Source organism: Labrus mixtus, chromosome 2, assembly GCF_963584025.1.
Source record: "Labrus mixtus chromosome 2, fLabMix1.1, whole genome shotgun sequence".
Lineage (NCBI taxonomy): Eukaryota > Metazoa > Chordata > Actinopteri > Labriformes > Labridae > Labrus > Labrus mixtus.
Genome location: NC_083613.1, coordinates 22446980 through 22470509, shown reverse-complemented (window position 1 = coordinate 22470509; position 23530 = coordinate 22446980). Strand labels below are relative to the sequence as shown.

The window sequence follows — 23530 nt, the reverse complement described above, 5'->3', positions numbered from 1 at the left end:
TGAATCATTCTTGCCAGCTCATGCCAGGTGAAGCTCTTATGATGGAGCAAATCTAAAGCAACAAAATGCAGTGTGGGAATCACAGGCCATCTGAGTCATTCAGTGTTAGGTGGTAATGTGCAGCATGATCATCTAAAACTGAAATGAGTGTTTCAAGAGTGTTTTTACCAATCTATTTACCTGAAGAGTCAGTCAGAGCAATGTTTAGATATGTACGCTGATTGCTTTATGGCTAACATAAAGCAATCAGCAATCATATGAGAAAGTTTGTTAATTTAGACAACTTAGGCATTTTGGTTTAAGGTAACTTTGTCATTTAACATCATCTAACACAATGTACTGCTAAGTTGGTTTTACTAGGATAACTTTTTCAAACGGTATTATAAAGAGATGATTGTAGCTAAGCCATACAGCTCTTCCCAGACCTGAATTGGGTGGGTAAACTGAGGATGAGCAGTACTAACACAAACAGTCTTAGGTAATATCTAATTAAAACAAGGTTATAAGGCCCCCTAGTGGCACAGACAGATACTGCACCGCATGCTGTGTGTCTGCAGCTCTTGTATCTAATGCAACACAGTGGCTATGTGCTGTCAAACAGTAAAATGAGCTTTCACTCTGAATTAAAGACTTGTCAAAACTTAACTTTCTTTACATATAGTATCTGTACACTATCCTGGTTCCAAACCTCTAATTTGCTGCCCAAATCTCAGATTAGTAGTAAAGAAACGTGTGCTTTGTGTTAGGTAGGTGTGTAGATGGAACTGCCGTTCACTGGCTTTGAGCTGACCTTCATCATCGTTGCCTTCGTCATCTTCTCTCTCTTCAGCTTGGCTTCAGTTTACTTCCAACCACAAGCAGCAGATCCAGGTACACCATGCTCCTCCGCTGTATGACACACACAAACTTGTCAGTGTCAGCTCTCCTGATGGGTGTCTTCTCTCTTTCAGAAGACGCTGTCTGCAAAGTAAAGAAGCCAAAGAAATTGAATAGAAAGCAGAGAGTGATCATGAAGCTGGCTGGGCAGAAGCCAACGTAGCAGTCACAGATCTCTTGCTTGATCTGTAGCACCGCAGGATCCTTTTATGTACTCTGGAATTCTTAAAACTACCTGACAGATTTTATTTTTTGGTTGATTAAAAAATGTCATTATGGCATATAGTGTTAAGTTTTATGAAATAAAGGCTATACCTAATTGTTTCCCCCATGAAAATGTAGTTGCCCTCTGTGCAGTACCATCTCATACAAATCTTGAAAATGTCAACTTTAATAACTAGTAATGTATTTACATGAACACAATTCAGCAGTGGTGAGATGTTACAAGACATAATTAAGTACATCCTTAGTTACACTTCATCATTGGGGTAAATAAATTGTACTTTAATTGCACTACATTTTTCAGACAGTTTTTTCCCAATGCACTTTGTGTATTTGCAACTACTGCTTTCTGCAGCATTGAGGTCAATATTCAGGGTGGATACCCAGTTTGTGTGTGCAGAGCAGCCGCTGTGTCTGGGTTAGGATTTAACAAACCAAGTGACTTTTGGCCCCATTGGGGGGACATCCTGGGGAGGTTAGAGACTGCTCCCTGTTGAGTTTGCCCCTTGCCCCCTGAGCCCTCCGTCACTTCTTTGCAGTCGGCCGTCTAGTTGCCATCACAGAGGGGAGGAGCTACGTCAGAATAAAGACCAAGTTAATCAACCATCGTGAGATTCTATCTCTCTCTTCACGGAGAGCAGAAGAAAAAGAGAAAAATGCCCGGCTCATTTGTGTTGTCTGATGTGTGCTGGTGGTCAGGACTGTTTGTGTGTGTATTGGGTGTTTCATACTGTTCATGTGTATGTGCATCCATTGGGGACTGTATTGGGCAATTGGAGATAAAGGGTCTTAAGAGTAATTAAGCTCTGGCAGGCTGTGGCCCTCATTAACACTGACGACCTTATGGCATAACAACAGAGCAGCTATCAGTGTAACGACGGCCAACGAACTGACCCATCAGATCACAATCAACACTCGTACACACACATGCACAGACTGTGGTCAACACCCCAAAAATCAGACTTCGCGGCACACAACATCTCTGCTAATCACTCTTTCACAACACCTTCTTCTGTTTTCCCCTTGATAGGTGGATCTTAAGAGAGAACTGCAGTCAAAACAACTTTAATTATACTTTTGAAACACTTTCTATTGTTAACATTGTATGTAAACACATACAAAGTAAAATTACTACAAATAAGCCAAATACTGCAAACAAAGAAAAGTTTTCAAGATAGAATAACAAGCTTTCACTAAATAAAAAAGAGAGAGACAGACACCATACATGATATACAAGGTGAGAAATATCTGATGTGTATGTTAATGTGTGGGAAATATGTATAAAACATTCTTTTACTTGTAAATTATTGTATGGAATCTTGTTAATTGGGTCCACAAATGTCAGAGAATGGTAAATAAGAAAAAAAAAAGCAATCATAACTTCCCAGGAGCATCTGTGACGCAATACTTTTTCTGTCCGACCAACATGCTAAAATGCAACAATATTTAGTTACTGTCATACATAACATAACAACACAGACACTAAATTTCTTATGACAAAGGTAAACCAGCAGCATTTCACATTTTTGCTCTCACAACTCATCAATTATCACAAAGAATTTAGACCCTTTTCCTATGCTAACCTCTAGAACAGTTTTTATACCATGAATATGCTTTTTATGAATCACCTTGACATGAGAAACAGTAACCTAATTAAAACAGCAAATATTTTCTACATATTACCGTCAATTACGTCGTCTAAAACAGGCAAACTTTGATCTTAGTCAAAAAGTATCCAATCAAAAGTTCAAATAAAAAGGTGATCAGAAACAGAAACAAACGTTTCAAACATCTCAGCTGGACAGATGTCTCAATTGGATTCAGCCAGTGAAAATAATCCTGTTACTCCATTACACTGATGCCAATATGATTCAAGATCATCCTTAAAAGAGTTGTGCTGCCCAACTAGGTCTAAAGCATTAGAGATATATTTCATGACAATATTCTGATAGCAAACAATCTATTGTCTTAATGTGAATCAAATGTTCTTTACAGTCATCAGTAATAATCCAATTGAACACTGAAGCGAGATTATGATCTATAACATTGAAAACATTTAGGTGGAGCAGCAACAGTAGTTTAATGACAAAACCACTGATTGTAGACAAACTATTGGCTCAAGGTTTATCATGTCATCTTTCCAGGACACTGCTTCTATTGTTAGCCTTTTAAAGTTAAGCGTTTTAAATCCCCCCGACTCTTAAAGACTCATCTCCCTCCAGTATGAAGATGAGTGAAGAGAATATCTGCCCAGAATCAAATACAGCTGTTCTGAAGACTCAGGCTGGAGCAACACCTGACTAGTTTTTTGTCTCTAACTTGTTACCCTTCTGTATGTATATAAGTATTTGTCTATGCCATGAGTTCTTGTGTACATTGCAGTTTGGTTCAGCAGAGTGGAAAAGAAACAGAGTGTTTTTATGACTCACTGTTCCTCTAAACAAGTTTTATCAGAGAGGAAGCTCTTTTATCTGTTGGTCCTGGTCAGGATATGGGAAGAGTGAAAATTCAGGAGATGAGGAGAGGCTGAAGCTTCCTCTTTTGTCATAAAGATCACAGCTAATAATAAGACTCAGACTATAGTAACAGTAGTAATTACAGCAATGGGTTTGCAGCAAAACTCTGTCTGGAGCAACACACTGCAGGGATGACAGAAAGTTACCACCAGTGTGATAAATTCGCTGCAAATTGGTTACTAATAAAAAACACTTTTTGGAAAAAGGTTTTTCTTAAGCCTTTATGACTTAAAAAGACAGCTTAAGAGAGACAAGGAATGATGGGAAAAGAAAATTAGGATGACATGCAGCTTAGAGCCAGGGGTGTGGGTCAGACCATGGGCTAGAGCGGCGAGCACTTCACCTCTGTTTATGGGGGTGCTATACAAGCAGAGCGAATACAGGGAGCCTCAGGAGTAGTGACCACTTTTTAACATATAAACAATCAGGAAATTTAACGGCACGATACAGAGCAACTGGCAACACGATACATTGTTGGAAACTTATGAGCTATTTCAAGTAAACAATAGACCAATAGAGCACAGCTCTGGGGTGTTTTTCAGACAATGTGATGTGGAAATAACTTGGAGCAAGGTTCATCTGTGCAGCGCAGCCCTGCCAAGGCAGTGATGCAGGTTAACAAGAGGCTTCCCTCTGTTTGTGTGTGTGTGTGTGTGTGTGTGTGTGACTCCCTCGTAGGGGAGTGTTTGAGCCGGCTGGGTAATCCCTGTAAAGACGTATAATCCCCAGGCAGAGCAAATATTACAACATGTTCTGCTCGGTCACATAAGAAACCTGGTGGGAAGAATTTGGTATGATTCACTTGTTTCTGGTTTGAAAAACAGAAACAGAGAGAGAGAGAGAGAGAGAGCTGGGTAGAAACTGGAGAAGCAGTTGGATGCAGCGGAAACCAGGTGGCTCTGAATGACAATTGAGACAAAATTAGCATATTCAAATAAGGAAAATACAAGTTTTTTAAAAGACAATGGCAGCTGATATGCAAAGTGCAGACTACCACTGAAACAAACTACATACCTCAGCTGAGTATTTGCAGCAGGATGAATGTGTGTGTACAAGAGTGTGTGTGTTGGTACGTTGGCCAAATCCATGAGGAATCTCTGTCATTTCAAGTAACATTTTTGCAAACACCATAAAGCAATAAAGGTAACATTTGAAAAGACATGATGACACTGACACATAAACACACATACACACACAAGCACACATGCCACTGAAACACCCCACAGACTAAGAGACCTTTTTTGGCTCCTTTTGTCTAATTTTAAGGCTAAAAGGAGCTGGCGGTCCAGATGCTTGTTCAAAGTCTCTGAGACTATTTTTGAGCCCCCTGGTCCATTAGTGTCCTGCTGTTTCTCTTAATCCTCATTCACATGTAATGGCTGACATTTCATCTTAATGTGTTAATTCATTAGTTGGGTGCTGAATGGAGACTCAGTCCACAGAGACAGCCGTAAGCAGACACGCTAATGAGTCCCAACACTTTGCAAAAGCCGCTGGCAACCACAGAGCTAATGCCAAGTGAACTGGGTTACCTGCTGAAAGAAAATCCCCTCATGTACCACCAACTGACAGCCTAAAAAAGTGGGGCTGGGACTATCTTAATGTACTTCTAAAAACAAAGTTCCTGTAAGTAGATTTTTTTTTTTTAACTGTCCTCTAAGAATTCTAGACATCACTCTTCAATTTTGTCTAAAAGAGTCTAAAATTAAGGGTCAAACCAGAAACTATAAAAACAAGAAGGAATTAAACGAGACATCTGATGCAATCTTTTCTTCATAGTTTTAAAGATGTGATACTTTTTTGAAAACAATTTTACTTATTCTTAAGACAATTGAAAGCTTTTTAGGGAATAAATAATTAGGATGACAACTAGCATTAGTGGGCAGACAACTTTATGCTACATGTACGCTATTTGCATTAAAAGAACACTTATAACTACAAGCCTACGAACACACACTCCCCACAGACAGTCCTGCAGACAGACAGACAGACAGTCCTGCAGACAGACAGTCAGACTTCTTTAAGTATTGTTAGTCCAATGCATCACTGGCTTCAATTCATTCGGGACCCTTGCTCCCAAAATTCTCAGTGCAAACACCCCTCTCCACCAGCACCAATACCACCCGCCACCCAAAACCCCCAGATGTGTGTCCTCCTCTGTGCGGGGGTAGGTAGGGGACAAGTGAGGGAGGGGGGGATCTGGCCTCAAGAGCCTGCCACTTTCAACTGCAGTTTCTCATATCTCTGTTCTAATCTTATAAGTGATATATCAAATTTGACTGCTTCTTCCGCTCTCTTTGAATATCTCAATCATTTATAGCTGCACACATATGAATGCACACGCAAAAAGGAGCATGCAGGGGAGTGTGTGTTCAAGGGGCAGTTAGAGGGCAGGGAGGGGGCTTCCTGTCACTTGAATCACCCTCTACATGTGGGGTCAATATGTGCAATGCTTTAGTGTGTGTGTGTGTGTGTCAGAGCTTGAGGAGGGGGCTGCTGTGGGAGCCATTGCACCCTCACCCCCACCCATACCCGCCCCCCTCCCTCTAGAAAGCTGTATAAAGGAGATGGGGGGAAAGGCACCTTTGTCACTTTGCTCTCAGACACAGAGACAATCACTCTCACTGGACACACAAACACTGGTGGACACACACATTCCTCTGGGACCTACCCATCAGTCTCCTGAGAAAAAGAGGGACATCAGCGGACTGAACTCTGCTGCTGTGTCTTCTGGACTGAAACCGAGAAAGAGAAAAAGAGAATTAAACATCCCAGAGCACCACCAAACAGTCCAACTAAGAACCAGTGAGCCTCTATTATCATTGACTGAGCCTTTCAGAAGATAAAAAGCGGCCTAGCCATGAAGATCTTCAACCTGCTGTACCTGCTCTTGCTGCTCGTAGCTGTTGTGGCGCCAATCTCCTCCGCCAGACCAGGTAAGAGGCACCAAACTTTACCGTCAACATTTTCCAACCAGCCGGCAGGTGGTCCCTTAAACATTTTAAGGACAGTTGTTTGAAAATGGTCCAGGTCAAGAGTTGAAACTGCTTTCAAATCCTTGCGCAAAATATGGATAAATCAGAAGGTAACCATAGCAACAGTAGCCTACTTCTTGCTACTAGACACATTATAAATGACATGTACAAACCGGTTAAAACTTAAATTAATAAATTATTAGTTACTTCTTATCTAATATTCTTTAGGCAAATGTAAAAAAAAAAAATAGTTGCGATAACATACTAAGAGATGACGTAATGGCCCGTCAATCATTATACCCCCATCCGGGTTCTTGAGTTGATTTACTTTAACCATAGACTGTAAACATTAACCTATTATAACCTATATTAACTACAGCGAACAGCGGAGGCCAAAAGATAAAACAACTCTAAAAAAAATAAATATAAAAGAGAAAAAGAGGTGCAAAGCCAACGTCACTGTTTCATCTTGAAGAAATAAAAAGTTTTATTCCTGAGACTCAATCATCAAGAATTAGCTAATGGTTTTCTTACATTGTCGAATATTTCAGTAGGCCTATAATAATTTCCTTTTTTTTATTTCTGCTATAGCAAGATAACCAGAGATTGTCTTAATTGCCTTAAAATACGTTTATTTAATTGGGGTTGTTTCTGCTTATAGGCGAAATTTCCAACACGGCCTGAGCGCAACACTGGCACACTCAAAGTGCAGTATATGTTTGAGTTTATCTAATAAACTTTACTTCGTAACCAGGCAACAATCGACAAAGTTCAGAAATATAGCTTATATCTTTTTTATTTTAATTGCTGGTAAAAGTAAAGTTAGTGCTGCGACTGCTTGTGGCGTGGCTTTTTTTTTTTGCGCAAATTTGATCCAAGATGGTTTTTGTAATCCGGACTTAATCTGCGCTTGTTGAACAGAGAAGCGTCAGGCTAGAGGTCGTGTTTTGGTTCATGTGATGATGGAAGGGAGAGGATGATTTGAGGAAGAGGGAGGGGAGCGGATAGCCGCCGGGGATCGCACAGCGACCCTAGAGAGCCCCTTTGTCCCCGGCTGGAAGGCACTCTGGCCTGCTTTTGTTAATCGCGGTGTTAAAACGCCATGCAAATACCCGAGCTTTATTAACATGACATGGAGTAGCAGTGCCAAGTGTAAAGAAGTGTACCTCCAGGCGTGGGGAGCATTTTCTTTCAGAGGGAAGAGGAGGAGGAGGAGGGGTGAGGAAGAGGGAGTCATAAAATCATCTGGCAGTTTATCTCTTCCTGGGCCTGGCTGGTAGTCTGTGAACTGCGGGATTCAAAGTGGATTTATTAGGGACTTTTAAAAAATAATCAAGTGTGTCCCGGTTTATTAGAAGGGGGTAGCTCTGCTGTAAGAAAGTAGGTCCAGTCTCACTTGCCTTTGCACCTTTGACTCCCTGTTCTAAGCTGTTCACCTATGCCAGTTGTCTAACATTAATCAGAAATACATATGGCAGGTTACAAACTGATTTATTTCTGGTTGTCAAGTTTTTTTTTCTTCTTCATTTTAAATTGAAACTCTCCTTTTTTTTCTCTTTCAGATTTCCTTAACCTGAGAAGAAAATACCACAGACACCACTGCCCACACAGGCGCTGCTTGCCCCTCCACTCCAGGGTACCCTTCCCCTAAGGTGAGACATGTGTGCTGTTACATGTGTTTCTGTGACAACAAAAAGAAAAAAAAAAAAACAGTAATGACCCAGGGCTGTCCAGCATTAGGTACAAAATTCAAGTTGTAGAGCCAGCAGGTGGCAGTTAAGTAGGTGTGTGTGAATAGTGGCAGAGGTGTGTATTCACGCAGAACAGAAGTGCAGACATAAATCTCACTAATGATGAAGACTGCTGCTTTTGGTCCATGGGGGGAGAGAATAAGGGGGGGGGGGGTGTTCAGTTTTAATTTTGACTCCTGTACATGGAACGTTACTTTATCTTATTTTGAACTTGTTTAAGCAGAAAATTAATTGATTTTTATTTCCATTACAGGTTGAAGCACAACTCTGAGGGTGACCTAAGGAAAGAGAAAAGAAAAACACCACACAAAGGCAGTGTGTGGCCAAAAGCAGGGCCCCAGAACCAAGAACTGTGAACTGGAGCTAAACTATGGGACACCTTAAAAAGGTCACAACATGACTATCATGTCTTTGCAGCTACATACATTCCAACAAATGCAGAATATGTGACGTTATGGCATCCCGGTGGCCACTGGTCTGGGTATGTGTCAAGTTGCAAGCGGCATCTCCTCTTCTTCACCAGCAGAAGACGGAAAGACAAAGCAAAGACAGAAGGAGCCACATCAACATCTGACGTCGACAATGAACGTAAAAGCTACGGACCAAAGAGCTGGAAACATCTGAGCGACTGCAGCTAAGATGAACAGCAACTTCGGAGCATTCCTTTCAAAGTGTTTATTGTGGATGTATGCACTTCAAATGTTGATTGAATTTTAAAATTTTAAAATAAAAATATATCAATGAAGTGTGTTGTACCTCCTTTCTTCAATCAACTTCTATAAAAAGCATTTCAGGATACATAATGGGTTATTACAAATCAAGGTTTTTAGGGCAGATATAATTTAAATATGGACTACTTTTAGTCCAAACAAATATCTCAGAATGTGAAACCTAAAGGCCCCAATTTAAACACAGAGCTCCAATGAGAAGCTACATGGGAAAGGAGTCGTAAAAGCGGCGCTCCCCTGCGGTGTTAACAGACCCAAGAGCATAAAGAAATCTCAATGGGTGGAAAACGCCAAGGGCTCAAATGATGAACTCGATATTGCGTTAACGAAGATTCCCGTGACTGGTGAAATTCAACACGGAGAAAGAAGCCAGGGGCGGGTGGGAAAGACATTCACACCAAGTAATTGTTGAAAGTGTCAGCAGTACTATTGTTTGTGTTTTTTTTCCTTTAGCTATTACATTACCCTACACAAAGTTAACACTTAACTGTCGCACACAAAACTTGAGATTATTATAGATTTATTGGAATCAGACCAAATACAGTACACACAGCCTACATTACTGAACAAGATAGAAAAAAAAACTACAACCAATTGAAACATTTACACAATCAGACAAATAAAAAAGCACTTTCAGACATTTTACTCGCTCCCTCCTCTAACTCCTCCTCTTGCAGTCCCCCCCTTTAGTGCAAATGATCTCTAAAACTATTTTGCCCCTTCTGTTTCTCTCACAGTAACACAAACGGCAGCAAACGTGGGTCACTGAGGGTCGTAACACAGTGATAAAAACCCCTCACCTCTGATCTGTGACCCATGACTCCCCCCCTCCTCCTCCTCCCACCACCTCCCCTTTTTTTTAACTGCCCTACACTTACAGCTCACCTCCTCCTGCGCAATCTCTCCATCTCCGTCTTCAAGTCTGTGCGCACAGGTGCTCGCGTTCGCAGGGATTGTCTTACGTATTAATGTTTTTATCAACTGTTTCTTCAAGCTTGAGTCCGCTCTTTCAAAATCCACAGATCCCCTTCCTTTCCTCACAGGTTAGAGGAAGAGGAGGCCCAGGAGGAGGTTGGACTGTGGTCAGTGCTGAGCGGTGAGGTTGAGCAGCCTTTTGCTCAGTAAGGTGTTGTGCTGTTTCAGGTACTCGATCAGGTCGGCTTGCTTCTCCACCACCTCCTCAAGACTCGAGCACTCCCTGTGACACATATTAGCACACAATCTTTATGTTCTGTGGGATAAGAACAAATAAGGTACACATTTGCACTGCCTGTCCATTATCTAAGATGAACACGAGCTCCTTATTCTTCCCTCACACACTATATGTTGTTCCGATGAGATCAGGAAAAAAAAGAACACTTGTAGAGCTGAGACAACTAATCATTTAGGTGTCGACGGATCAATTAATCGAATATTTGGACCTGCGGTACTCAACCTGCAGCTCTCTAGCTTAGCTAAAGTCCTACTTTAATTTGTTTTGTTTTCTAATGTTCTTTAAAAAGGGAAGCATTATCAGCAGAAATGATTATTTGCAAGTCACATCACAGTGTTTCCTCATGGATAGACAATACTCAATTGTATAAATGTGCAGGATTTTTGTTTACCTTCATTCCAGAAAATGGGTGAGCAATGACAAATGTAATGGAAGACACATGCTTAGGATGAATCTTACATGAGGAGGTCAAAATTTGACCAATGATGTTATTCAATATAAATTGTAACAGAACTTTCAGAAGCAGGAAATTTGGAGCAGGAAAAGTGCCTATGTATGATGTTATGTCTGCAGAGCTGGAAGCAACACTGGGGATGTATTAAAGGGGCTTCTTGAGTGTAATCTTTGTACCTGAAGCCAGTCTCAGTTGGCACGCTTGTGACGCTGAAGTTGCGTGAATGTTCCTCTTGGCTCACGTCTGGCGCCGCTCGCTCTCTGTTGAACCGCATCACCTTCACTAATACCACAAGCACAGAAATCAAAACTGACACTTTATCTTGCACACAGATGTTATAGTGCAGTGAGAGCTGTGCTGCAAACATGAACCACTCAGGTGAGAAACAGCACTCATTTGTTTTTTTACTGTTTTCCATCCCTCTCCTAAACACACAGACTGTTATATCCTGCACTTAGCTCTTATGGGCTGCCATATCCTGCACTCAAACCTCTAATTCTCTCACCCTAAACATACACCTTTACACAGGAGGCGGGGTTAGCAGCAAGGTGTGGCTATGGGGTATACAGAAGCCGGAAGAGGAGCGGGTGCTTAAAAAATGGGAGATGCGGGTGCTGTTTGAATCGAGATAAGCCTGAGGTGTGTGAAGTTAGCTGGGTGAGTGAGTGAGGAAGGGCAGAGGGAGGAGCTGCCGCAGTATTGATAAGACTCGGTGTCATTAGCCAGAGGAAATTGTCAGGGAGGTTCTAAAGAGCGCTATCTTTACTTTGCTACAGTGCAGCATCTCTGCATCCACAGTGACACACAATCTAAAGAAATACTGCACATTCCTGCATAATGAAGCCCTAAACCTATGTGAGTGTGTGTGTGTGTGTGTGTGTGTGTGTGTGTGTGTGTGTGTGTGTACATACAGCAATAGTAAGCAAGTATGTGAGAAAGAGAGACATTCCAGAAAGGCAGAGACAGTTAAGTTAATCTCTTCAAAGGTCAACATTTGAGCACCAAAAAAATAATGATTTTCAATTACGAATTAAGTTTCTAATAATAGATTTCCTTTAAAATTCTACCATCCTTGACAATGTTTCTATTTGATGCTTAGGAAAACAAAACAAAAAACAAGCCAAAAAGAACCTATAAACATAAAAATGAAGTTGGTTAAAAACAATTGATGTGGCATTGGTTGGTTTTAATAATATTATTTTATATTGGAATAATATTCAAATAATTTGACATTTTCTTTACCTCCTTAAGAAAAACTGTGTTTTTAAAGCCTTTTGGGAAACTCTTTCATCAAATACTCTTCTGGAAGTTTCTTTAATTTCCTAAAATGTTATTTAGATATATATTTAGATATTTAAGATATTTGTAGCAATCAAGAATAATGAATTAAAAATTACTTTGAGAGATGCCAGAGGTTAAATGGTGATAGGACTTTTGCAGCATACATTCAGTTGAAGTGCAGTTTTGTCTGAAAACTTCCATTTGAAAAATTATCGTATGATAACTATCCTTAGAACTAAAAAAGGAATGAGAATCAGGAATCATGAACAGAATATGTCGTTCCCTTTTTTTGGAGGGGGGGGGGGGGGGGGGGGGGGGTAAATAAGATAGGACAGTGGATAGAGTAGGAATCCAGAGAGAGGGAGGGATGACATGTGGGAAAGGAGCTGAAGGTTAGATTTGAACTTTAGACTGCCCGCTTGGAGGACAATAGCCTCTGTTTATAGAACTGCTAGGCAACCTGCTCTTAAAATGATTGCCTTCCTTGAATAATCACTTATATGACTACTATTTTGATTTTTGATGTCTTCTTCCCTTCTAAACATGTTTAGACGTTAGGGTTTGTCTATGCTATTTAATGGTATTGATTTTGTTTTCCAAGTGAATAGTTGTTATTTTTGTTTGACAGATGTAAAACTTGTTTTCACATAAACAACTCATTAAGACTTGTGGGGGAAACAAAGTGTTTGATCTATTTTTTTTAAATATATCAAATCTGTCACTCAGGGAGTCCAGAGCACACACATCTGGAAATGTGTACTTTCCTGACACCAAATATCATGAATGTGAGTGTTGGGACGGATGTTAAAGCTCTGTTTTCCAAATAAAATCATTATTTTTGAGCAAGTTCCTAAATATGGAAAATGAATAGCGGAATTACATCTGAAAAATTTAGGTTTTGAATAAATGTTATTTTACTTTAGTCATAGCTTTTAAAACATATCCGTAAATATGTTTAATTTTCAAACCTGAAAGACCTTCCAGTCTGTGGAGTTGCGTGTATTAGCAGCAGGGGGTCAAAATTGGACACAGAAACCGGGAAGCATGGATGGATTGATGGATGGAAGGATGAAGGGAACAGTGTGGAGGAGGTGGCACATTTCACACACTCCTGATAGAGACTTTCACACGCTCACACAGTTGGACATACAGTGCTCAGACATGGTCTACGCAGATCTGAGAAGCTCGGATCACCCATTAAGAGGTGCACATTTCCAGGTGATAACGGTGAAGCTGCAGAGGTGCTAACAGCTTATGGTAACACATACAGTGCTCACAAGTACACGCACTGCTTGAAGCAAAAAAATCAAAGAACCAGAGGGAAATGGATCCCAGCAAGCATGTGGAGACAGGATGAAGACACCACAAGACGAAGAGGCAGACAGGAGGAAGATCACATTTCAGTCGTAACACAGGACAATAAAGAAATTTAAAGTAGGATGCAAGTCGACAATATGCTGAAAAGTTAATCCTGGTTCTTGGCTCTACAGGAGCTGAAGACCTGATAGAAAAGGTGCAAAGATTTGCTTCAAGGACAAACCTGAGCAGAGAAGAAGAATCAGTTAAAGAAGGATGAACGCAGCTCTGAAAGGGAATTAGCAGACTGTATCTATGATATGACAACATAGTTTGTAATATTGCCTGTAGACATTTTCAATGAAAACTAAAAACTTTATTGTTGGATTGTTTCTACTGTCATATATGTGATTTTATAACCATAAAAAAATATTAAAACTTCTCTTGAGTTTTTCTTTTCACTGTTTTTTTTAATTTAGATTTAAACTCACAAATCTTGGATTTTTTTTCTTTTCTCAAAATATTTCATCCCTCCATCAGCAGTCTAATCTTTCTCTCCTCATTTGATTTAAACTAAAACATTTAAAAAGGACATTCATCTGCATTTGGATACTTTAACTTCAGAATGTGTTTCTGCACATTTCCACATCATTTTACATTTCATGCAAAGACATTACAGAAACATTACTTGTAGTTAAATTACTTACACCTTCAACGACTGTGAGATCTGAATATTTTCTTCACCACTGCTTACAGGAGAAAACCGAATAATCTATGACATTCTTTGTGTGCAACATTTCATTATCTCATCTGACATTTTCCCTGTCTTACAGTCCATAAGTTTTGTTTGTGACAGCGGTGTACTGTAAGTATGTAGGGATGTGTGTGTGTGTGTGTGTGTGTGTGGTAACTGTGTGCCCCGCAGTGCTTACACTAACTTCTTGCCTAGCAGAGGAGAGAGAAGTATTCTAAATTAAGCCTTTGAAGGACAAGACATGGCTTTGATGTGTATGTAGCTCTATAGAGGAGAGTGTATTCATGTTAAAATGAGAGGCAGAAAAATACAGCAAACCTCAAAGACACACACACACAAGCACACACACACTCACAATGAGCATGCACTTCAAAGAGAAGTTGAACGAGGCCTTCCTGTATGGACTTCATAGCTGCAGGCATTACATCTCTCCTTCTCTGTCTCCTAAAAAAAATGTTTTTTTATTTCCTCGTGATGTCACCTTGACTTAGCATCAGAGCGAGTGTGTGTTTGCTTAAAGAGGTTTGTGCTGCAAGGCGTCGCTGGGTTTGCATCATGCCTGACTGCACTGATCTGAGCAGGAATGTAGCAGGCGATCACAGATACCCCCACATACACTCTGGATCACCCTGACTGTAAACACAGCGGGACAATGTGTGTGTGTGTTAGTGTGTTTGGGTGGAGTGGGTCGAGGGCTACCCTTTGGCTAGGCTAAATCCTAATGCCTCTTATCTTCTCACCTGCCTCTCTGGTATCTGCAGCAAAAATCAGTGCCCCTCAGCTGCCAAACACACCTTTAATATGGATTTCCTTTCATTACACATTCTTCAATATCAATATCCTCTGATAGAGCATCTTTAACTACATTTTCCCTTATTGCGTATTGGACTAAACAAAACCTTCTCCGGATTGCCAATAAATGAACTTTATTTTTGTCATTAAATGTTAACAGGTAATGACTTTTAAAAGTACATAACAGACAACACTCAAGATCATGATATTGGGTGTGAGGAAAGTACACATTTTGAAGCTATAAAGTGTGTTCTTGTCCTGACAAGGTTGCTACATTTTTGGAACAATCATGCGTAATGAGACTGCTCTGCTTTGAACCAGATGCTAACATTTGACGGGCTAAAATTGTTGCAGACATCATGCTGATATTAAGCTGGTACAAATGTAAATGCCAGGTTCATTGTATTAGTTAAGCTCAGCGGTTTTTTCCAGGTTTCTGGTCATTAACAGAAGTAATGCACACGTCAGAGTTTTTAATCAGATGGTGCTGCTGGATGAAACATCACCAGATCACAAAAGTGATGGTTTATCCTGAAGGGAGTTGCAAGTGTGTTCTGGGAATTTCTACAACATTTGTTGAAACATTTCAAACAATTGTAAATCATTCATTACAAATCGTTAATTTGAAGCAAAGTCAGAGGATCATCCAAAGTCTCAGAGCTTTATCCTCTGGAGACGATAAAAGTCTGTTCCAAACTGCAGAGTTCTTCATGAAATAGTTGTTGAAATGTTTACATTTAGAACAAGGGTGGACGGACTGACTGCACAAACATCTGGATGAAGGGATGTTTACAGCAATCTCGTGGGGAAGTTAAATATTTAGTAAAGCAGGGGCGCAGATGGTCTAACGGTTAGGTCGCGCCCGTCCATAGACATCCGTCTATCTGTTTATTCCTGTTCTACTTTTATGGGCTGGTGTGCATCGTATTCGGGAAGAAGAAGGTAAGGTTAGGGTATAGTATTGTGTTATATTACAAAGTAATTTTTTTCTCCTGTTGTGCTTTTGTAGCATAACGTAATTTCAAAAAGACAACACACATATTGCTGAAAGGGAGAATATTGAATTGAAATAGTTCCTAACTCCAATGATGTTAAAAGAAAAGAAGATCATAGAAAGTTAGATCAGAACAGGTATTATCCAACAAAGACTGCATGGTGTTTGGAAGCAAAAAAACAACAGATTGGCAAAAAGAGATTGGGAGAGAGAGGGAGAGAGAGAGAGAGAGAGAGGAGGAGGGAGGACTGGGAGTTGAATGGTTGATTGTCATGCTGTCGAGTCTGAAAAGGGCAGGGCAGGTATTGTGATGCGAATGTGCTCAGATAGAGTGTGGGGGTAGTTTGTGTGTGTGTGTCTATTTGTGTAATGTAATCTACAGGGTGTGACTCTCCATAAACCACTATGCCAGAAATGGGCCCACCATGGCAGAAGTTAGGGAATGTAATGGAATAAATGATATTGCCTTTTATCAGGGGAAGTGAAATTGAAGAGAAAACAGAGCTTTATTTATCCTGACTGGTCATATAAAATGTTAAAGATAGAAATCATGAAACCATATGTAGATTGGTGTGGTGCAAATCCAAAATATTTGTAATTAATTGTAATATATTTGTATACTGCTGTTGTTTCCACATTCTCCATTAAATACAATGCTACAGAGTTTTGCATATTAATTTAGATATCAGGGATGTGACTGACAGGGGACGAAAAAAAAAAAGAAATCTACCTCCATCAAACACACACACACACACGCACACGCACACGCACACACACACACACGCCCTAAAATGCGTACATAATACAGAATGAGATTCATTTCTGTGATACATGCTGTAAAGAAGTGAGATAATTCTCATTTGAATGGAATCGTCATTCTTATGAATGGTGAGGTGAGGACAACGTGTGTTTGATAAAGTCTCCCAAAATCACAACTCTGGCTATAAAAAAAAGTTTCATTTGTGATTCTGTTAGCACAGCAGCCTCGTGTAGAGAGGTTAGACATTATGAGGTAACAAATCTAACAGCAGAGGAAAACATCATTACAAGATTCATATTTAACATGTCACACCCCAGGCTTTGCATTTAAGGAGGAACCTTACAGTGGACATCTCTCTCTCCTTCTGATCACATTCTGATCATACAGACACTACTCGCAAAACGTATGTGAGGGCTAGAGAGCAAGTGCAGTCTGTCCACTAGTTTATTGATCTTAGATTGTGATCATGCATAGACTTTTTTTTTAAAGGAAAGAACATTTCAAAAACTGTCAGCAAATACATTGAGGCATCTGTGGACTGCCTGCCCAATAATAGTGTGTGCATAAACACTGTCATGCTTACTTTAAGTCTCTTGGGTCAACATGAGGTATACAGCTTAATTGAAGTACATACAAAGCTTAAATTTAATTAATCATAGGGTTACTCAACAATGTATTTTTTTAGACTTATTTGTTGTAAAAATCTGAATCATATTGTATTCATTTTGATTATAATTAAAACCGAAGGAGAGTAAAGAAAGTAAAGAAAGTGACACAATAATCCAAAATGTAATCACATTTCATGGTTTCATTCAGACCTGCTGAGAAGTTTTTTTTCCTGGTTGTATTTATATTTTAAGTGTATCTTTCAGTCCATACTAACTGATAAAATAAAAATCTCTTCTTCATCTCTGAAGTCAGTTGGATAGTTTTACTCTTCTTACTGTAGTTTACCTTTTATTTATCTCTCTTGGTGCAATGGAAAGTAAGGTGTGGCAGATCAGGTGGGGTTGTAGTTTGTCGATTAAAATAACAGGGTAAAGGTAAACTGTACACAGTTTTTGTGTGTGTGTGTGTTTGTATTATGTGTGTGTGTATGTGTGTGTGTGTGTGTGTGTGTGTGTGTGTGTGTGTGTGTGTGCATGGAGGGAGAAGTCCTGTGTGTCTGTGTGTGCATTGAAGACCTGCTACACATTATAAAATCAGACTTCAGGCAACATCAGAAAGGTCTGCTGTTCTACAAAAGGGCATATTAGCAATCTCAGAATAAAACAATATTATAATTTACCATTATAATTTACCTGTGTAATAGAGCAGGCACGGCACTGACACCAACATCTCCAGCCCCAGGACAATGAGCAGCATGTAGATTTGCACTTGAGTAGGGAGTCTTGCAGCCAGAACAACCAGCAGCAAAACATTTCCTGCACACAAACACACATTTGTAGCATTACTGCCATCTTGTGGACAAACCTGAACACTACATGTATAAGTTAGTGGATATCCTACTGACATACTGACATTTTGTCAGTGCATTTTGATGTACCTGCAGAGTGCACAGTGAATGGCAGGTGCTTCAGTCCCTGCATCTCTCTGTAGAAACGCAGGTATCCTCTGCTCCTGGCCCGGCTGTGATGGTGCTGCATGCACCCAGTGAACAACAGCACCAGCGCCCATAATACTGCCTTCCCAAATACAATGACGCTGTCACCTTGCACCTTACCTAAAACACTCGCACAAACCTCCTCCTGACCCACTTTCATCACACACAGCACTGCCAAACACACTGACAACACCACGTACACGACCTGAAAGAAATAAAGAACAGACCACTGGGAGTGAAGCAGATTTATGTACCGGTATGTGCAGGAGACTTAACACCAACAAGGATGTGCTAAAAAATCTCTCCGTTTTCCTAACTAGGTTAAGAGGACAGTTGAATCAATAAAATCCCTTCACAGGTGCTGTATTGCTCAGATAATGCCTGAAAAGGGCTGTCAAGCCATTCAAGTTGAAATATTCTACAATTACATATAACAAGTTTGCAAGTATGTAAACAAGAGAAGCGCGGAAAATCCACCCATTGAAGAAGACACAATATACCATTGAATACCATGTAGGCCTATTCATTTATGAAAAACTATTCAAACAATAAATACACATGATTATAAAGATAATCAGTATTATATGAAATTCATCAAAAATAAACAGGTTACTATTTTACATTAGAGAATAACCTCATTAGTGAGTGAGTTACGGTAAATCAATCCATGAATGTGCTTATCATACGTGCAGTAAAGAAAGCAGGCCGGCATGGCAGGGTGTCGGTATGGTCTGAAACTCTCTCCTGATGGCAGAGTGGAGGGCGTCGGCAGAAATCAGAGGCCCGTCCACCATGGAGTCTTCTTCAAGGCTTCGTGTCATATCTACCGAGGGGCCTGCTGGCTAAGAAAAACAAGAACAAAATTAAATTAAATGAGTGTTTTTTTAAGTCTATGTTTTACCTTAAAAAATGGTAATTAAAATTGTTGCGAACACAACATGCTGGGCATTGTACTGTATATTTACACGACTAATGCTGCACATTATACTGTAAAATGACACGACTAATGCTGCACATTATACTGTAAAATGACACGACTAATGCTGCACATTATACTGTAAAATGACACGATTAATGCTGCACATTATACTGTATATTTACATGATTAATGCTGCACATTATACTGTAAAATGACACGACTAATGCTGCACATTATACTGTATATTTACATGATTAATGCTGCACATTATACTGTATATTTACATGATTAATGCTGCACATTATACTGTAAAATGACACGACTAATGCTGCACATTATACTGTATATTTACACGACTAATAGCTTATTCCAGGTCAAAATACCTAACTTGTTGACATGAATAAACTTGTAAACTCCATTTGCCAATTCATGAAATTAAAAGGAGCAATGTCGATGTCGTATTTTTTTTAAAGATGTTTAAGGAATGCTTAAAAGCAAGGTCTAATCTAAAATAATCTGAAAAAGATAATTTACTAAAAGACATCTGAGTGCTCTAACTAGCTAGCTAACCCAGGCTAAGTGCTACATGGTATTTATGTCACTCAAGCGAACAAATTAACCGTTGCCATAGCAACCGGATAACATTAACGAGATTGTACGTACTGCATAAAGCGGCCCTTCCTTTGTTTCCATTTTATTTTGATGTTTGGCAGTTTGAGGAATGATTTGACAGAACAACAACAAACCACCATTACCTCACATGACACATAAGGGGCGGGCAGCAAAATATCCGTATCCTTCCGGTTCCCGTGTTTTATTCTGCCGCCGTTCTCTGTCGAACTTTGGTTCCTACCTACCTATGGTTCCCACCACAACAGCAACAAATGTGGCGAGCATTAATATCCGCAGATCATCACAAGAAAAACAGCAAACACTGTCTACAATCACACCCTGCTGCGCTATACTAAATATTATCTTTTGAAAGCATACTGAGAAAGAGAAGGAAAAAAAAAATCCAACGTTATGGCAAATTATGATTGAGTTTTTAAAAAGTACAAAGATTAAATGAGTGGGAAGTGATGGGACTAAAGAGTGGAAAAGCCCATTAAGATACATGTTTCTGAAATGCTACAGAACGTAACCAGCAACAGTGTTGAAATAGTTTAAACAGTGATCAGAACTAAATAGCTAAACCAAATAAATAGTCATAAAGGTCTACCTGCTTTACTTGAATTGTTTTATTTGATCACATGTGAGGGAAATAGTAAATATTATTGTTTTACCTCCGGAATGAAAGAGCATTTTAATAAATGAAGATAAAAAATAAAACAGACATAATCCCATTCAAAATATTTTATTGATAAACATACACTTGCTATAAAATACAATGAACTGAGCGCTCTATTCCTCTAGGTGATGAAGCTGTTGTCAGGTGTCAAGGTAGAGGCAACGACACACGAAGGAGGGAGGCGTTCAGCTCAGACTCTGGGGAGGCAACACTTGTGATAGAGGCAAACAAGGAGAGATAGGAGGACATTGTGAACTGTCATAAATGAGGAATAATTAACAGGGAAGCAGCAAATCACTTAGCGTCATTGGTGTAGCTAGAGGGAAGGAGTAGAACAGGGAACAGAAGGTGATCAGGAGAGGTTTATCCATTAAAAATGTTTTTTTTTGCTGGTATGGAACTGTGCTTCAAGTCAAAATCACACATTGCATTCATACCTAATCATGCATGATTCCATTGCACACACACACGCACTCACACAATGTGCTGAGACCCAGAGGTCTGCGTGGGTGTCAAATCCTCCTGCACATTCCCTAGCCCTAGCATTCATTATATAAGGCACTTATTCGGTCGCAGTCAGTCTATGAGAATTAACAATGGCTAAAACATCATAAAGGGAAAACATTTAAAATCCAAAGAACAAGTATAATAATAATAATAAACATGCAATCTCATTCCTGTAAAAGACATTTTAAAGAAAAAGCTTCTGTTAGTTAGCCAGATGCCCAAAAAAATCATAGAAATCATGATGATGTACAACATACGCAAGGAAAGTTCAGCTGTTACAGAAAACAACCTACATCAAACTCACACTATTCCATCTGAGCACAACTCACAATAACTTATTTATATGTTCTTCTTTCATGCAAAACTGTAAACACAAAAACCCATAATTAATGAGAAGGTATGACGATGAGTAAGGCATTATAATGGTCAAGCTACTTCAGGTTATCCAACCCAAACCACTTTACGTCACACTCAGAGAGGGGAGTCACGTGATCAGAGCAGAAGCCGGGGGTTAATGGTCAAGATTTTGAGACTGATGTGTTGTTGAGGTTTACTTAGCATAGCACATTAAGCAGATCCTTATTTTAGTTTCTTGACTGTGCTTAGTTTGAATGTGCAAAGGATTAAACATACTGATTTCTTGATAACATTCATGCTACACATATTAATAGAAGTGTATACATGTGTACAGTTAATAAGCACACACAGTACTGTATGTGCATGTGATGTTGTGTCAGTCTCAGTCCACATGTCAGTCCAGTTTCACTCTCAGTAACATCCAGAAAGCTGTTTGTGCATTTTAGAGAAAGATCATGATTCCAAAGCTTTGCAGAGATTTTCCAGAGTCTTCCAGAGCTTTCTAGAGCCCGAAATGTGAGTCCAGCTTCCAGAATAACCAATCACAGACATCCATGGTGTGAGTTCCAGTTCCAGTTCCAGTTGAAATGTGGATCATCATAGTGTGGTGGGCTGACCTCTGCCTGTGTACAAACACATGAGAGGTGTTAAAGTCTTCACTTCTATGTAAGAATTATGTGGCTGAAAGTATATAGTTTATAAATATCTTTCATATGTTTTCGATTCTTAATGTGGAGGAGTACAATTACAGTGCTTAAGAAAATACACTGAGTTAAGTTTAAAGATTGAACAGGGTCTGTAGGAAAGTCTGACAGTATGAATGTAGTTCATGTTTTGTCTAGACAAATGTTGGACAACATCCATATGCACGTGGATGACTTTATGTGTTTTTGTGTGTTTGTATGATCCTACCCCGAGATGCTATGTAGCACTCGTGACAGCTCAGAAGTCCATTTCGAATCCGTACATCTGTCCCTGCAGTGGCATCGCCCAGCTGCCCTTTACACACCCCACACTGTGGGAGACAAAGACAGTTAGTATCACTCACAGAGACTTTTTTAGATGAGAAATTATGAAGTAAAAACACAAAAGATCTCTATAGAGTGCACATGTTTTAACACAGTACCTTGAAACACTGGATGTGGAAAAACAGTCCCAGTGTATCGATGATCATTGCAGCTCCTTTTCCCAGCGGCTGTGAACAACCAGAACAGAGTCTCTTCCCACTTACACACCTACACACACACACAGGCAGCAGGAAAACAAGAACTGAATCACCCTCACTTCATCTAACAATGCAGCAATTTCTAAGTCCTGTATGTTTGTGCTAGCATCATTACCTGCTGGGTGAGGGAGGCTGATGTGTTGAAGGGGAGGGCTGCTGTTTGTTTGTTACAGTGTCTTGTGATTCAGACCTGTGAAAAAAAAAGACATATAAACAGAAATGAATCAATGATCACCGAAAAGCACCTGTGAGATGTTAGTAACACATTTCACTGAACTCAGACAATAACAGGTTTACATACCAAACAGTATGTTAAGTTGCATAATAAAAACCCCAACACGTAATTTTTAATATAAAAGAGATACAACTCTAAATACTTCAATCCATCATTAATCATTAGCACATTTTCATTCAACAGAAGAATAATCCACAACTCAAATGTTCCCCATGTGGACTTCTCTCATGCAATACTCCCAGCCATTTATATTCCATTCAAATCTTGGCATTCAATTTGAAAGAATATATGGCCAACACTTCATTACGAGGGCACAAGCACGTTTTAGTTTAGTCGCAAAAAGACTCACAACCCTATGGCTCCCAAAGATATGATATGATGTGATATCTGTGGGAGCAGCAGTGTTGTGAGTCTTTGTGCATCATATCTAAAATCTGACTCACTCACTTTATTGACAAGTATACATGGATAATTTATTAAATGTTATATAATATAGTCAAGCTGTCAAGTCTAAAAGGAAAGATTTGACCAGATTTGGACCAAGTGGACTGAGTATGTTTAACCCATAAGACCAGACTTTATCTGACCTAGTAGAGAAGAGGGCGGAGAATATAACTTGTTTTTTTTCCTTATTCTCTTTATTTCAACATGTTTTTTCTCCCCCTTTTCACCCTTTTGCAGCATCTTAAAAGGAAGCTTCCCATGTCCATTTTAAAATAATGAAACCCATGTTACTTCAAGAGAAATGGTCGCTGAAAAAGTCAGACTGTAAAAAGGTTATCAA

The 23530-nt window shown here is 39.6% G+C and overlaps 3 protein-coding genes and 1 long non-coding RNA gene across 9 annotated transcripts in view; 2 read left to right on the top strand and 2 right to left on the bottom strand.

The window, feature by feature from the left end:
• Positions 1-762, top strand: part of LOC132989363 (uncharacterized) — a 128778-nt gene extending 128016 nt beyond the window's left edge. Inside the window, exon 3 of the long non-coding RNA XR_009675907.1 lies at positions 747-762. This is a non-coding gene — a long non-coding RNA (uncharacterized LOC132989363). The remainder of the gene's footprint in view (positions 1-746) is intronic.
• On the top strand, positions 751-9085 carry apela (apelin receptor early endogenous ligand). Its single transcript, XM_061056944.1, has 4 exons — positions 751-870; positions 951-6550; positions 8152-8241; positions 8594-9085. Exons 2-3 carry the CDS (start codon positions 6475-6477, stop codon positions 8238-8240), a joined length of 165 nt encoding a protein of 54 aa, XP_060912927.1. The 5' UTR covers positions 751-870; positions 951-6474; the 3' UTR covers position 8241; positions 8594-9085.
• A 486-nt stretch (positions 9086-9571) lies between these two features.
• tmem192 (transmembrane protein 192) lies at positions 9572-19944 on the bottom strand. The gene is made up of 6 exons (XM_061056917.1): positions 19798-19944; positions 18902-19057; positions 18159-18420; positions 17914-18036; positions 10912-11017; positions 9572-10266 (listed from the first exon to the last, which is right to left on the bottom strand). Exons 1-6 carry the CDS (start codon positions 19825-19827, stop codon positions 10152-10154), a joined length of 792 nt encoding a protein of 263 aa, XP_060912900.1. The 5' UTR covers positions 19828-19944; the 3' UTR covers positions 9572-10151.
• A 528-nt stretch (positions 19945-20472) lies between these two features.
• LOC132989275 (LIM and calponin homology domains-containing protein 1-like) overlaps positions 20473-23530 on the bottom strand; it is a 29757-nt gene continuing 26699 nt past the window's right edge. For all 6 annotated transcript variants that reach the window (XM_061056796.1, XM_061056813.1, XM_061056805.1 and 3 more), the window contains 4 exons: positions 22627-22701; positions 22413-22521; positions 22199-22301; positions 20473-21909 (listed from right to left, as the gene is read on the bottom strand). In XM_061056796.1, the coding sequence (XP_060912779.1) occupies positions 21884-21909; positions 22199-22301; positions 22413-22521; positions 22627-22701 (313 nt within the window). In that variant the 3' untranslated portion in view covers positions 20473-21883. The remainder of the gene's footprint in view (positions 21910-22198; positions 22302-22412; positions 22522-22626; positions 22702-23530) is intronic.

Coding starts and splice junctions, on each gene's coding strand:
- apela (XM_061056944.1), top strand. CDS start 6,475: ATGAAGATCTTCAACCTGCTGTACCTGCTCTTGCTGCTCGTAGCTGTT. Junction 6,551..8,151: donor AATCTCCTCCGCCAGACCAG/GTAAGAGGCACC, acceptor TTTCTCTTTCAG/ATTTCCTTAACCTGAGAAGA.
- tmem192 (XM_061056917.1), bottom strand. CDS start 19,827: ATGGAAACAAAGGAAGGGCCGCTTTATGCA. Junction 19,058..19,797: donor AGGAAGGGCCGCTTTATGCA/GTACGTACAATC, acceptor TGTTTTTCTTAG/CCAGCAGGCCCCTCGGTAGA. Junction 18,037..18,158: donor ATTCACTGTGCACTCTGCAG/GTACATCAAAAT, acceptor GTTTGTGTGCAG/GAAATGTTTTGCTGCTGGTT.